Genomic DNA, 15714 nt, shown 5'->3' on the forward strand with positions numbered 1-15714 from the left:
ACGTTTCATTTATTAACTATGGCGTTCTATGCATTTTATAACGTTAAATCATGTTTGAGAAAATGTGTATTGAATGACAGTTTTCTGTTGTGTTATCTTGTATTTTGGTGTCAATCGAATATTGATAACATTCTGAAAAAGCTGTGAAAAGCTGTGAAAGAAGGTCTGACCAGAAGGCCTGAAGTTTGATTCCCAGTTATATTATTAGGGTTTTTATGTGCCACTCCGAATTATTTTCTCCCACTCGGCCACTACGCCCCCCCCCCCCCCCCCCCCTCCTCTATTGTCATAAAGAAATAAATTAAATGTTCTCGAATTTTAAAAAAAACCGTTAAGAAGTCTCGACACCCGGGCAGTATATATGAAGTTAAAGTTTTCTAACCAAAAGGGAAAAAAAGCTTTTTGTTTGTTTGTTGGGTTTTTTTGGACGTTGTCCAACATTTTTTTAAGAGAGTAAATTTATCTTTGAATCCATTCGAATTTAATTTTAATTGATAAGACAACGGCCTTGAATGAATGCATGCCTTTGATCTACATCGGCGTTTTACACGACTGAAGTTGAGTTTGATTCATGAATAAATTACCACATAGAATATAAAATTGATCATTTTGCCTTAATAGGTTGTAATCACCTTTTGCACGATCATAAAATTGATTCCTAAACATACAATAATATTATAAAACACGTGCTTGGACTTGGACGCGGTTTCGTGCCCATTCGACCGAAGCAACACTGTGTGCCGGTAGTAAAGTAGTGCTTCCCATAATATTATTCACTCGTGGAGGATTTTACTCATATCGTGTGCAGAAAGATTCATAATGTAAGTACATACGCTATCTAATTTACAGGCCTAGTAATCCATGACTATTGTTTTAATGGAAATGCCGTGTCTCAAACCAATATAAACATTTTTTTTTTGCACCCGTTACAACAATATTATGACAAGGCCGTTATTGCGTTGGATCATAAGACCTGCAAATATGTGAAGTACGCCAATGGCAGGGACTCTTTGCCGTCTTATAATTTTATTATTATTTTTAGTTATTATTTTTTTTTGTGTGGGCGGTTTATTTATCTTTTAAAATTAGTATTACTATTATTATTATTATTATTATTATTATTATTATTATTATTATTATTATTATTATTATTATTATTATTATTATTATTATTATTTTTGCTTTTTTTTCGTATTGTTGTTATTTAAAAAATAACAAAGCTATAAATCCGTGTGTGTGTGTGTGTGTGTGTGTGTGTGTGTGTGTGTGTGCGTTTGTGCGTGTGTGATTCCATTTTTCAAGGGCCATGGCTATGTGGAAAAGGTATGTTTAAAAGCTTTTGTGTAAGTTATAAGATCAATCAATTCGTCATTTGATAATGTGAAAAGCAATACATAGACATTGAATGAATAGGCATTAAAGTTACGAGCATAATACTATGTAGTTAAATGAGAAACGTCCTCGAGGCAGGTTGACACGTTGAAAACAAACTACATTGTTCTGTCGTTTTCTGACAAAAATCTTCTTTTTTCATTTTGAGCGACGCATAGTTGCATCCTTGGAAAAGGCTCTTTACCCACATTCTCTCATCGTATTCGGGTGAAAACCGAGTACCTGGCTGTGAACAGTGTTGTCTTTATCTGAAAAAAAGCTTGTAATATCGCCTAACAGGCGTCGTGTCTCGTCCTACATGTTAAGTGTTGCTGTTGGCTGGGGACCTCTTGTAAAGCGTTTTGAGCATGTTTAGTGGATATTGCGCTATATAAATGCTCGAGTTTATTTTGGTCTAAAAAAAATACTTTTTTCAAATATCGATGGAATAAGTTGACACACAACATGTGAAAAAGTCTGAAAGCGCCGAGACTTCAAAGGTGTGAGGTTTGAAACTCTTGATCAAAGTAAAAGTGGTGGTGGGGGGGGGGGGGTATTTTTTATTTATTTATTTTTCTTGGGCGGCCTGGTTGGGGGGGGGGGGGGGGGGGGGGGGGGGGGGGGGGGGTAAAGATGTTTTGTCAGAGTACAGCAGCTTTCTTCATGCATGGCTTACTTAGGTCGTATTATGAACTGGAAAATCAATTTTCTTTTTAAGAGCTAGATCAGTAAAAACATTTGTAAAAGGAAATTAAGCGGAATAGTTTATGCATTTTATGATTGCAACTTTTCTTAAAGAAAAACAAATGAATGAATGAATGACTGAACATTTACATAGAGCATTTCGACCGCTTTACGATGCTAAATGCGCTTTACTATACTTCAACATGTCGCGCGAAACCTATTTTTTCAAACAGTATAAATCACATCATAATAATAATAATAATAATAATAATAATAATAATAATAATAATAATAATAATAATAATAATAATAATAATATGCCTCAGTTTTGTACTCTTGTAATATCCGTCACTGTGTACAGTCGGGTGTTCATCCACATCTGTAGAACTTTGCAAAGTACCTTGTTAAAAGCTAGTCTTAGTCCCGTAGATTTTGTGTTTGACCCGGAAGAAATTGGTACCTAGCTCTTTTTTTCTTAATGTTCTGTGTATCTCATGAAAAATTCACCACAATCAGTCCAGGGAAAAAAATTACAGCCGTTTGAAATTTAACATCCCTTAAAACCACAATTAATTATTCTTGCAAACGTTTGTGTTAGGAAATGACACAAGATTGCCTTATAAATTAATAGTTTTAAAAGAAAACACGTTCTGTAATGGAGTATTTCGTGATTGATCAGCGTACTGTCCAAATGACATAGAGATAAGTTGGGGGGGGGGGGGGGGGGGAATTTGAACTTTCACACCATGCATTAAAAAAATTAAATTTGGACAGAAATATCGATGTATTACAATGACTCACTCTTCCCATTTCTTTAAAATTCTCAAACCGGAGACCTCTTTCAAGAGGTAAGTTTGAGGATTTTTGACAAGTTGGGAGTCGTTTGAATTGATGAATATAATTTGAAGTAAATTTTTGCTGGCCAAAATGTGTTTTGTCAGACTATTGCAGAGCTGTTGCCAAATTAATTTCGTTATTAATGATAAATTCATAAACTCCTTCCATTAGAGACCTTTGATTGCCTAATACAAATTTGGAATCGCTAGCGGGACATTTTTATTTTGTATATTTATTAAACTTTCAATAATATTATTTAGATTGTACTACAACAGTGTTAGACCTACAATGTGATAAAACATACTTAGATTGGTGGAATGGTAAATTGTACATTCTCGACTCACTTACAGATAGTGTAATCATATTAAATATGTGATTGCTCTCTTAGATTATTTATTGCACTGTATGGTATCCTGTTACACTTTCATCGACAATCAATTTGTTTAGGATTCAATACAACTCGGGTGTGAATGAGTAACTGGCTACAGTCAGTGATTGGATATGCTGTATGAAATGGAAAATTGGTTCCATATTGGTTTATAAGGGAGTAAATAAAACATTGTAAAGCGCATGGAGTATGGTGTGGCCGTGAAAATGCGCTACAGAAATATACATGTACGTTAATATCAGTTATTATTCAAATTTTCCCAGCCGTATAGGTTGTCATATGTATTTATCAAAAGCTCAGCCTCCCGAAGTCCACTGGTCCTTGCAGCGTGCAAGAGAGACGTATAATCGTTATGGGTTGCATCTCCTGCAAACTGGATTATAGGCCTCGTCCCCACTGATATCGGCTGGGCAAGAATACTTGCGTCCCTGTGGTTTTCTGAGGTTATTATATAAGGATGAGTCCCCATGTACAAAGAATTGCCCTTCCAATTCGTTTTCGTAAACTTTACGGGCTTCGGCATTGCTTTCGATAAATTTCTTTCAAGAATACGTGTCAGATCATTCAGAAGGTCGTCATCATTCATTTTCTCGGGCAGCGAGTTCGAGAATGATGCCTGGACGATGCAGCTTTGAGGCTTTGCCTTTAAGTTCAAAATATATTTTTTTATTTCGGACTTTGTGGCAACATCACCGTTCTTGCTATCTTTGGTTGCATTGTAAAAGCCGTAACGACTTAACGGCTTCTCGTACTGGATGAATGCTTTACAAACGGCCCCGAAACCAAGCCGACCAATTGCGTTGAGTTTAGATTCTGGGAGAGACGGACAGAACATACATTGGGCGTTGGATTTTAAGAACCCTAAAGGCACGGTAATTATAATATGGTGGGCCTTGAAAACTCTCCCATCACAGCATGTTACGATCACCCTAGGGTCTTTGCCTTTCTCGATATTTCTCTGCGTACAATCGGACCAGTCGATGTGATTCACCCTTGCTCTGAGTTTGATTGTGCTGGGTTTGAACTTTTTTGTGAGGTGCTGTAGAATGGATGCCATCCCACCTTTTACAAAAACATAAGAATCACTTTTATTTGGCGTAAATCCTTGTATATCGGCATCACCCTTGTCATCGCCATGTTGGAATTGAAGGTCTTTGCAATGAGCAGCAGTTGTTGCTTTTACGCCAGGGCAGATCAGACCAGGATTTTTGTCGTAACCTTTTTGCTCAATGTGTTGGTCCAGTCGACGGAGTGTCTCTCGAAAGTAATTTTTAGAAGAAAGTTGGATATCATTGTGGCATCGGTCTCTGTTTTTGGATTTCAGTTCAGCTAGTGTGGTGATTTCGTGGTTTATCATCATGTTGTAAAATAGGGCTTGTCTCTCATCACAAAGGAGGGCACTCGGTGGTTGCCCGAATCTGTCAAAATATATTGTAGTCACTTGGTTAACCTACCGCCATTTCAAATACACATATAATTTATGTATCTCTCTCTCTCTCTCTCTCTCTCTCTCTCTCTCTCTCTCTCTCTCTCTCTCTCTCTCTCTCTCTCTCTCTCTCTCTCTCTCTCTCTCCTCTCTTTCTCTCTCTATCAAAAAAAAAATTAATTAATAAATTCATATACAGATAGATTAAGATGCTCCAAAAACTCTCAATCTTAATATAGTCTCAGATTTGAGAGTTTTTGACAAGATGAGTTATTTCAATTGATCGATATTTGAAGGACTAGTTTTCTGGTCAAATATTTAAATACATAACAGGTTGTTTTTTTTTTTCAGAGTACTGCCTCTTGTTGGAAACGGATATGACTCTAGTAATAAATTTTTTTTTAAAACTAGGGCTTTTGTATAGCGCAATATTCACAGGCTGTGAACCAGATGTCAAAAATTGAAATTAGCATTACATTAATCAGAAATTTGAAAAAAGTTCAATGTTATCACACCAGAATGAGACGTGAGTCATATAATATTAGGCTTTTCAGGAAATATCTCAGAATATCGTACACATTCATTTCACCTATCATCAGGTTGAGTTCAGCGGCTGACCCTCGTGCACAACAGGGTTACCCCCCCCCCCCCCCAATGGAAATAGTCAAATATGCTGTTTGTCTCGTCTAGTGTTTTCAATGTACGATGTTCTGTCATGCCGAGAAGCACAAACTGTAAAATGCTTAGATCATCGACATGCATTGCATCCCAACCTTCTCTCGAAATAAATATTTACCCCTGAATCATGGAGGAAGGGCCTTCTTCTATCAGTCCCTGTTTCTTTGCCAAAATGAACACAGAGTTCCATTCCGTTGGTTGGTCTATTTCCGACACGCCGAGGTCAATCACAGCCTTTGTCCCTGGCCCACAAGTAACCGTGTGAACACGGCCACCAATTCTTAAAATGACAGAAGAACAAACAAACCCAAACTATTAACTTTGGACAAAATGGGTGATTCCTGTGACATCAAACATCCTGTCTGATGGATTAACTATATTCCTTCATGGATGATGTGTTCAAATCTAAGCTTTCAAAATTCTAATAACTTCACTCTTAAAATCAATTTTCTTAATCAGCTTTACTCCGACAAAGAAAACCCCGAAACGCCCATATCATCTGACGTCGTAATTTAAATTGGAAATTCTATATCATTTTATTATTGTTTCATTCCGACATTATACCAGATTGACACCGGGGGTCACAAGTTTGGTGCTGTTATTGGGAGTGGAGTGTGGGCGGTGGACGGTGGGCGGTGGCCGAGTGGATAAGACATTTCATTGACCTTAATTATTATTATTATTATATTATTATTATTATTATTATTATTATTATTATTATTATTATTATTATTATTTATTATTATTATTATTATTATTATTATTATTATCGTTATTATTATCATCATCATCATCATCATCATCATCATCATTATTATTATTATTACTATAATTATTATTATTATTATTATTATTATTATTATTATTATTATTATTATTATTATTATTATTATTATTATTATTATTACTGCTACTACTACTACTATACTACTACTACTACTACTACTACTACTACTACTAACTACTACTACTACTACTACTACTACTATTATTATTATTATTATTATTATTATTATTATTCTTATTATTATTATTATTATTGTTCAATCTCCTCAGTAAAATATATCAAAAGTAAACTAATTCAATTTTCAGCCTCCCGTTTATTCTGTGATGACACCAATTTGAGACGGTGGGTCACATTAATGTCTGTACCCTTTATTAGGTGCACATATTATCAGGTCTGATAACCGGACGCAATGATCGGCTGGGTTTTAAATTGTTTTAATGGACAAGATTGTGCATCGGTTTGAGAGTGTTTCCATTACAACAATGGGCATAGGACAAGTTGGGTTGTCAGGCCTGAAAATAAGAGAACACTGACGACATGCAATCAAAACAATTGAACCCACCTGTATGAAGCTTCCAGAACAATGACATTCTTAAATCCATCTCTCAAAAGGGAATCTGCAGCACTCAGACCAGCCATACCGGCTCCTATGACAATCACTGCCACGTTCTGACGCATCCCAATGCTTCTATGCCTTCGGGCTTTCTCGACACTGGGTAGACTTTGTACAAGACGTTGCTCAAGCCCAATGCGGTGACTCCAAGCAAGGCTCGAATCCCAGTGGCACATCTCTATTTTCCGGCAAAGGGATCCTTTTGCTTTAGCACCATCATCGTGTTTATTCGGGGTCGATGATAATAATATTTTCATTGCAATTTCTTTTTCGAATCGACATCGTTGTTTCATGCAGTTGACGCATTCTTCACCTATTAGACCGTCCCGTTGACTCCGACACCATTTGCATTCAAATCTTTGGTTAAACTGTTTTGCTTGTGATGTGGAATTTAAGCCCGGCTGTAGGAGCGATAGGGGTTTACATACATTCCCATTTGTATACGCTGGAACTGAAGAGTTTTTATTGACAAAACTACCATTCCCAACCTTTTCTGAAATTGCTGGCAGCGTTGGTCGAGAGTAACTTGGTGACTGTTTTGATTCTGATCTATTCAACCCGTTAATATCGAGACTTTTAATGTTGTGTAGTAGCTGTCCTTTTCCTTTCGTTTTGACATATTGTCTTGGTTTATCATCACTTCCATTTCGGGAGGTTCTCGGTATTGCATCTAGAGATTTCTTAAATACTGACATTCTTCTTCTTCTTCTTCTTCTTCTTCTTCTTCTTCTTCTTCTTCTTCTTCTTCTTCTTCTTCTTCTTCTTCTTCTTCTTCTTCTTCTTCTTCTTCTTCTTCTTCTTCTTCTTTGATGTTATGACTAGTTGTGGAAGAGAAACAACAGAGGTATAATATACAAGTTATGATTGTGGTTTTCTGTTACAATAAAAAAGACAGAGGAGAATTATACAAGTAATTTCTAAAGAAATAAGTTGAGCTTTTATATCTTGACAACACGAGGTAGGCAATTGGTTTGGGGCTAACCCTAGTCTATTGTCCCTTTCTGGGCGGCTTTCTGTCCTTGTATTGAAGTAGGGTGACTGAGTTTTACCAAGACCACGGATGGAGTGGATGGGTGTGTGTTTGTGTGTGTGTGTGTGTGTGTGTGTGTGTGTGTGTTTGTGTGTGTGCGCGCGCGCGTCTGTCTTTGTTTTTTGTTTTTTTTCTCCCCTTTTTCCTTTTTTTATTTTGGGAAATGATACTTTTTTCATATATGTAAATGATTTCTCTGAATGATTTAGAAACCACACGATTGTCTCCATTTTGGAGAGAACCCCATCTGTCATCTGTATGATACCTTGGGTGGCCTTAGGCTGGGCATAGAGATATTTAACACTGCTATAATCTAGCCATCCCCGACTCACCTCTCTGTATTCCTTTTTCTAGGGCACTAGCAATTCAAGAATGGCGCAGACACTTGTTCTAAGTCTGTCCAATCACCTCTGTGTGTTATGTCGTAGAGCTTACTTCTAGGAATACACAATGTTCATTGCGCTTCACGATGCATTATTTATTCTCTAAACAGAGTAATTTGAATCATAATTCTATTTCATACAGTTCAAGTTTAAGTCGCATGTTCGTCGTTCTATGTGTTCTAGCATTTTCACAAAATCTGTCACTGTTTGTAGTCAAATACTCCATAACACCCGAGTAGTGTTACGAAATGTGCAACGTACCTTATCCAAGGATTTGAGACCTCGACCAGTTTAACAATCATTGTCAAAGTGAACAATACGGGGCTTAATTTATTAGACGAGTCGATGGGCTTCTAACCTGGGTCTCCCGCCTGGAAATTCAATGCCTTATCCTCCCGGCGAACTCTCTCTCTCTCTCTCTCTCTCTCTCTCTCTCTCTCTCTCTCTCTCTCTCTCTCTCTCTCTCTCTCTCTCTCTCTCTTGTGCTGTGCACCTAAACTTTTACAGGGCTTTCAATTATTTCATCATTAAATTTGAATGATACATAGCATGCATGGTGACACTATTTAAAATGAAACAGAAAGCAGAGAGTATCCCTTAAAGCGACGCCCACATATAAGCAGGTCTGATTACCGAGAAAACAATTATAATAGGCTTAATTCAACATTTTTTCTGACACCCCCCCCCCCACCCTCTCAATCCATCCAGCAGTGAATGGGTAGCTAAGTCTGTTAGATTCGGCAGAAAGCACTTTGCGATCGACTAGCGTCCTATCCAAAGGAGAGCAAACAATTGTTATTGCCCGTTTCAAGCTATAGAAACCGGGATAAACTCCGGCTCCGTGGGTCAAACGGCTCTGAAGAACTAGATACTAATTTACCAATGGACAATACATATTTTGCGTTGGTTTGAGAGTCGAGTATTTTCATTACAACAATGAACTCATAACAATTTGAGGTATCAGAATTACAATAAATACTGGTTATCTCCTTTGTACAGTTAATCTTGAGGTTAAAATGTGGAATTCTAGAATCGCGAAGCGACGTATTTTTAACATTTAATATATCGTGTTATTCTTTATTTCTAGACATATATTTATCAGTCTGAAATAACATTACGATTAAGTTACCAACTGTAATGTGAGCCTTGTGGTAATCCTAGCTATAGATGTATTAGGTTTTATATTATTTGATAATTTGCTGAACATTCAACATAACTCGAAGTAAACAAAGCTATGTTCGAAGAAGCCATCTTGAATAATCTCGAGCCCTGAATTTGTTGTTACTAAAATTAGCATCATATTATAGTGCAACGTTAACACGTTTGAGTAGATATTATTCAACATGCCTTACGAAACTTCGCATTTACTTTACCTAAACTCAAGCTGTGGATACATCTTATATAAAGACTTACAAAAGCAAATGCAAAGAACCCCACTTAAGTTGTCATAAAATAATTAACAAGAACACTAACATGTTGAAAATCACTGTTAATGACCAATTAACATGCAAACGAGCTATTTCTGTCAATTGTTCACTGGACCCTGAATTACTAACAAGGTCTGCATGTATGTATGTATGGCTAATTTGTCAAGAATCTATATAATATATGCCCGACAGGGATGCGCTGGAGCGAAGGACATTAAAGGCCCATAGGTCATAGCGGACTTGGCGTTGAATGTCAATTATTAATTGAAGGCTCAATTTGGTGATCGCCCAAAACCATTAAACACTGATATTTGGAGAGTGACTGTCATCAGAGGATTATACAACAATGACTTAACTCTGACTAAACACTTTTAAAAAACATTTTAGCCATAAAAAATTTTACTCCAAATATCTATGGATTAAAATGGTCTGCAATTTGCCAAATATATATTTTTTTTAAATCTAAAATATGATACCTCTTTGTAGCCTCAGGTGGGAGATTTTGTGGAGGCAAGGGGTCATTTATTTCATCGATATTTGACGTTTTTGGCCAAAAGAAAAAATGTGTTTTGTCACGTTACGGCGGAATGAAAATTAGAGATTTATCAGTAAGATATTGCTTAAAGCTGTAGCCATAAAAATACTAACAAAAAGGTAAAAAAGAACCAAAGTGACACAAAAAATATTATTAAAAATAACGTTTCGGGCACTGACGTCTTGTTCATAATACAAACAATAAAAGGAAAGGAAACAGTCGGTTAAAGAAGAGGGGCAAGCGTGGCTCAGTGGTACGGTCTTTGCTTCCTACCCGAAAGGTACCGAGCTCAATCATCCGCGCTGCGTTGTGTGGCATTGAGCAAGTCACCACGCCCTAGCTCACTTTGCGGCGCTGCTCTGCGGCTGACGCCTGGGTAATTCCAGTCTTCCCTTGGAATAGACCCTAAAGACAAATTTCCCCTTGGGGATGAATAAAGGGAATTTTATTTTTATTATCTATTTTAAGATGAAGCATAGCAATGCTTTTCCTCTCACATTGCTTTCGAATTGCTCTTCGGAGTTCTGTTTTTTTGTCCTTCTAATTTTCATCATTTGGTAAAAAGAAGGAAAATATTTCTACAAATGAATTTCTTAAGCGGACAGAGGATTTACTTAAATTTATTTCTATTTTTTAAATTTATAAAAAAATTTTTTTTTCGAAATGATAGATCGTCAGTCTTCAGTCAGCCAACAAATAAATAAAACAAAAAAAAAAGAAGAAAAGAAAACGATAGATAATGTTATGATGAAAAGGCAGGCATTGTCTCTCTTGTGGCTCTCTTAAAGTGACTGTTTTAGGGGTTTTTTTTTGTTTGTTTTTTGTTTTGTTTTTGTTTTTTGTTTTCTTTTCATCATTTATGTGACCCTCTGTATGTAACAGACTAAAGTCCTACCCAAAATGGTAGAAAACAATCGGCACCGACAGTTTAAGGCGATAGAATCCGGGATAACCTTAGCTCCATGGGGTGTATGCCGCTGAAGGACCAAAATACATGCGACACTCCTTCGATCGAAGGTCGTTTTCGTTACAGACAAATTTTACTGCCCTACTCACCCATTTGCTCCTGGATCGAGTGCTTTACCTACCAATTAAGCTATCTGTACCCCCGTTCAGGCTGCTGGGTCACAAGTCACAGCATATGCCGGAATTCAAACCTTCAACCTTTGGACCCAAAATTATGTGGCTCATCACAAGGCCATCAAATCTTATCCAACCACTTCAAACCCTTATGCAGATATTATACGTAACTAATAGAATTGAGTAAGTGTGTATAGTGATCTCACTTATCGTACATTTCCGGTTAGTAATATATAAAAGGATCCATGCTAGAGTCAAGCTAAAAAGTGTAGGAGTACTAAAAGGTTTATAAATTAATACTGTATTATATATGTATATATATATATATATATATATATATATATATATATATATATATATATATATATATATATATATATATATATATATATATATATTATATAAACACAGCTCCATCTTTTTCAGCAAACTTTTTGCGCTGCATAAGACCCAATGGATTCTGGCTGTTAGTTCCGTCTCTAGATCCCACGTCACAATATAGGCTGACCATCGGTCGTTTCAATATTTTTTTCACAAACACACACACACACACACACACACACACACACACACACACACACAACAAACTAAAACAAAATCAAAATGAAACAAACTACCCTCTTACATAGAAGCATCCTATACTATGAATACTGTTTTTAAAAAGTCTTAGTTTCATTCCATTATTTACCTGTGATCTTTCAAGGAATTAATTTCTGTAAAACACGGCCATGTGGTCAAGTGGTATGATACTCGCTTTCGGATCGGAAGGTCCTGAGTTCGAGTCTCGCTCGGCGCATAGTTGAGTCCTTGGAAAAGGCTCTTTACTCACATTCTCTCACCGTACTCAGGTGTAAAATGAGTACATGGCCGTTAACAGCGTTGTCTCTGTCCGGAAAAAAAAATGTAATATCGCCTTACAGGCGTCATGTCTAGTTCTACATGTTACGTGTTGCTGTTGGTCAGGGACCCCTCGTAAAGCCCTTTAAGCACATTTAGTGGATATTGCGCTATATAAAAGCGCAATTAAAAAAACACACACACACAGAGGGCTCTGTACGAGGGAAGAACGGAGCAATAAAAAGTGTTCACAAGTCTGACAACCGTATGTAACTATGGGCTAAAGTTAACATTGCCTTCATGGACAGTATTTGTGATGGTTTGAATGTATGTACGTATTTTCTAATTCAACAATGCGGCCATAACAGTTTGGGTCATCCTTAATATGTAAACAGGTCCACATAGGTTATAGATAGTATGCGCTTGGCTAAGAAGTTCACAACATTGCCATCCGGAAGTATAACGGACCAACACATAAAACTGTGTGTATCCATAAACGTTTATAGTCGGGTTAATACAGTTCAGTGAGCATTACTCATAAACGCGGATGGCAAAAAACAATAACAAAGACCTAAGTGACGTCATCTTCGAACTATCTATAAGTTGCAGATCTGGGCCCAATTTCATGTAAGCGGACCAAATTTTGTTATTTTTAGTCTAATAAATGACTTGCTAGTCTTAAGCCTAAACAGAGCAAGTGACTAAAAATATCGGTTTTCTAGTCCCTGACTAGCTTAGCCCTTGCCTCGAAGCGGGCGTTGTAAGGAAGGTGACTAATTCGGCTATTTTGTGCTGATAACATCAAGTTCTCTAGTACACGATGACAGGTAAGAAACCAGCCTTCATACTTTCAACGCAACAGATTTCCAAAGAGGAAATTAGCAACACATCCGGTATAGATAATATTTCGTTCCATTACATATTTGAACTTACTTTTGCCATGATGATTCAAATCACGTGACTGTCGACTGAACAGACTACAATGATGTCCATGATCGACTGTCAAATCTATATTTAGGCCAATGAAAATTTCATTGAAACTCAAACAAATTGAACCCAAAAACAAACAAACAAAAAAGAAAATGCGTTCTAATGAATCACATTATTTCAGTCATTGGCAATGCCAGCAGAATAACTTTTGTCTCCACTATACTTTCTAATCGTTTAAAAAAAATAAAAAAATTCTTGTTCTTTGAAGCGAACCCTTCCACTTTGAGTCTCCGTTCACTCGAAACTCGAGAGCTGATTAGATTCGGGTTTTGTTTTTTGTTTTTTGTTTGTTTGTTTTTTTGTTTTTACTCACAAAAATGTGTACTTTCGACGATCTGCATTATTTTATAGTTTTTTTTTTTTAAAGCCAGTGTCAATAACAACAGGACACTTTTTGCCTCTGTCATTCGTAACAGACGTTTTTTCCTTCCGAATCTAGACTCTCTAAATATCTAAAAATGTCTAAATATAGCTGCTATTTTGTCGATACTATGGTATCATAGTAACTAGTCTCAGACTAAGCTTGAAGTCCGGCCTCAGCAAATGACTAAAACATGGCCAACTCTGAAAAAACATGTTGCTATAGTTTAGGCCAGAAAACTCGTCTCCCCTTATCAAATATGATAAAGATATAAATATCGACTCTCATCTTGTCAAAAATTCTTATACCTGGGAATGATTAGGGCCATTTTAATCCATGGATTTTTGAAGGACGATTTTGTTTTTTTTTTTAGGCAAAATTTAAAATATTTGTTTATTTTTCAGAGTACAGTAGTAATATCTTTATCGTTCAATTGGGGTCCAAAAGATTAGTTACTAATACTTGAGTGTAGCATCTGCATTGTAATGGAATTGACGAAGAGCCTAATTTGGTGACAGATTGTCCAGAGAGAGAGAGAGAGAGAGAGAGAGAGAGAGAGAGAGAGTAACAGAGAGAGAGCATGAGAGAGAGTAAGAGAGAGAGAGAGAGAAAGAGAGAGAGAGAAATAGAGAGAGAGAGAGAGAGAGAGAGAGAGAGAGACAGAGAGAGAGAATCTGAAGTGCATTTAAACACTTTTAAATATTCCCACGTACAAATTTCAAAGTATATGTAACTTAATTCAACATTTGTTTGAATTCCTCCATGTCCTGTAAAATATCCTCTATGCGTTCTTCGTTTTCTGATCACCGATCTCTTTAAACGAACGCAATACGCTTCAACAGTCATGACGTCACTTCCCTCGTAATGACGCATGGTAACTTAGTAACTGGCTATAAACTATCGGAACAATGGCGGACGCCCTTATGAAATCTTTCTCCGACGAGCATAAAAGCGTATCCAGAGGAAAAAAAAACAAACCATTATAAATCTGATCATGTTTTGACTTTTACACATTCTGATCACAAGACATATGAAAAATTCTAGCCAGCATGAAGAATAAAAAGTACCGATTTTCTTTGTTTAGAACCACGATGGCCGCCGTTGCTGGGTGACGTGAAATCAGACTATTGAATCCAATTATGGGCTTGTTTTGAAATTGTTGTAACAATAAGCCCACAAAGATTTGGGATATCAGACCTGAAAAATATGTACACCTCCTTAACCGATTGATAGATGAAGTAAAGATTTTCTGGTCAAACTAAAATCGCGTTTGACATAATACGGCAGTCTGCCCCCCCCCCCCCCCCCACCCCTCCCCCACCTTTCCAATTTAATGGCATTCGTATTTGATTCTATGACACATTACAACAATATACCCAGTATAGTAATCAAAACTTCTGATTATTCTTATTTATTTATTTGTTTATTTTTTAAATCTATATATTTTTCTATTATTTACTTATTTATTTTATAATTTACTTATTTATTTATTTATTTATTTTTGTTTTTATTTATTTTTTTAAGGTCATTATCCATATGCCCATGTTTATAAACCTAAACTGGCGAAATGACGACAAACATTGGATGTCTCTCGTTCCTGAGGTTTAAAAAAAAACAACTTCTGACATTCTTTCATTGGCATTGTAATTAAATCATAGTATCATCATATATACTACTACCATGTTAAAGCTTAGTTGGGTCCATTTACCGTTATACTCTGTATGTAAAATGTTTCCAGTTGGTAGGCCTACATTGGTGTCACAAAAGTTAGGTAATTACGTTGACAAACTGCATTCATTCTTCTCTTTGAGTAATCTTAGGAAAAAATAAAACTTAATCATATATACCCATCTGTATGAAAACTGCCAGACAAAGCAAGAAAGAAAATACAAGAAAAAAAAATCGCCCCTAAAAATCAGTCGACCTCGAGTGGGGATTGAACCTTAGACATTCTGATAACGGGTCTGAGGTTCGATCTCCAGTTCGAGGTCGACTGATTTTTTTTTTTCATACACTCTTGTTCAGATCTTTATCTTACACCGGTGCCTGCTTCTTAATTTCTTCATTTATACCCACTTATTTATGCGACCCATCATCTCATCTAGTCTTTTGTCAAAAAAGTGAATTATTAAATATAAATCAGGAAAACGTATCCCGGAAAGTGAATTCGAAGTAAGAAGAAAAACGAAATTTTAGATCTTTAGATTTTTACAAATGCGATATTTTCCTTTATAAAACATACTGATTTGATTTAAATTTGATATAATATTTTGACCTTAAAGTCAAA

The 15714-nt window shown here is 36.3% G+C and overlaps 2 protein-coding genes across 2 annotated transcripts in view; one reads left to right on the forward strand and one right to left on the reverse strand.

The window, feature by feature from the left end:
* Positions 1–712: 712 nt before the first annotated feature.
* The window catches only part of LOC144972529 (acyl-CoA desaturase-like), a 56169-nt gene continuing 41167 nt past the window's right edge, over positions 713–15714 (forward strand). The window contains exon 1 of the mRNA XM_078913852.1: positions 713–821. Within this exon, the coding sequence (XP_078769978.1) occupies positions 820–821 (2 nt within the window). The 5' untranslated portion in view covers positions 713–819. The remainder of the gene's footprint in view (positions 822–15714) is intronic.
* On the reverse strand, positions 3095–9477 carry LOC144972528 (protein anon-37Cs-like). Its single transcript, XM_078913848.1, has 4 exons — positions 9331–9477; positions 6734–7602; positions 5503–5664; positions 3095–4698 (listed from the first exon to the last, which is right to left on the reverse strand). The coding sequence occupies exons 2-4, from the start codon at positions 7477–7479 to the stop codon at positions 3519–3521; spliced, it is 2088 nt and encodes a 695-aa protein (XP_078769974.1). The 5' UTR covers positions 7480–7602; positions 9331–9477; the 3' UTR covers positions 3095–3518.

The sequence above is a fragment of the Berghia stephanieae genome, chromosome 5 (genome assembly GCF_034508935.2).
Source record: "Berghia stephanieae isolate SIO BIC M18660-M18661 chromosome 5, UCSD_Bste_1.3, whole genome shotgun sequence".
Taxonomy (NCBI): domain Eukaryota; kingdom Metazoa; phylum Mollusca; class Gastropoda; order Nudibranchia; family Aeolidiidae; genus Berghia; species Berghia stephanieae.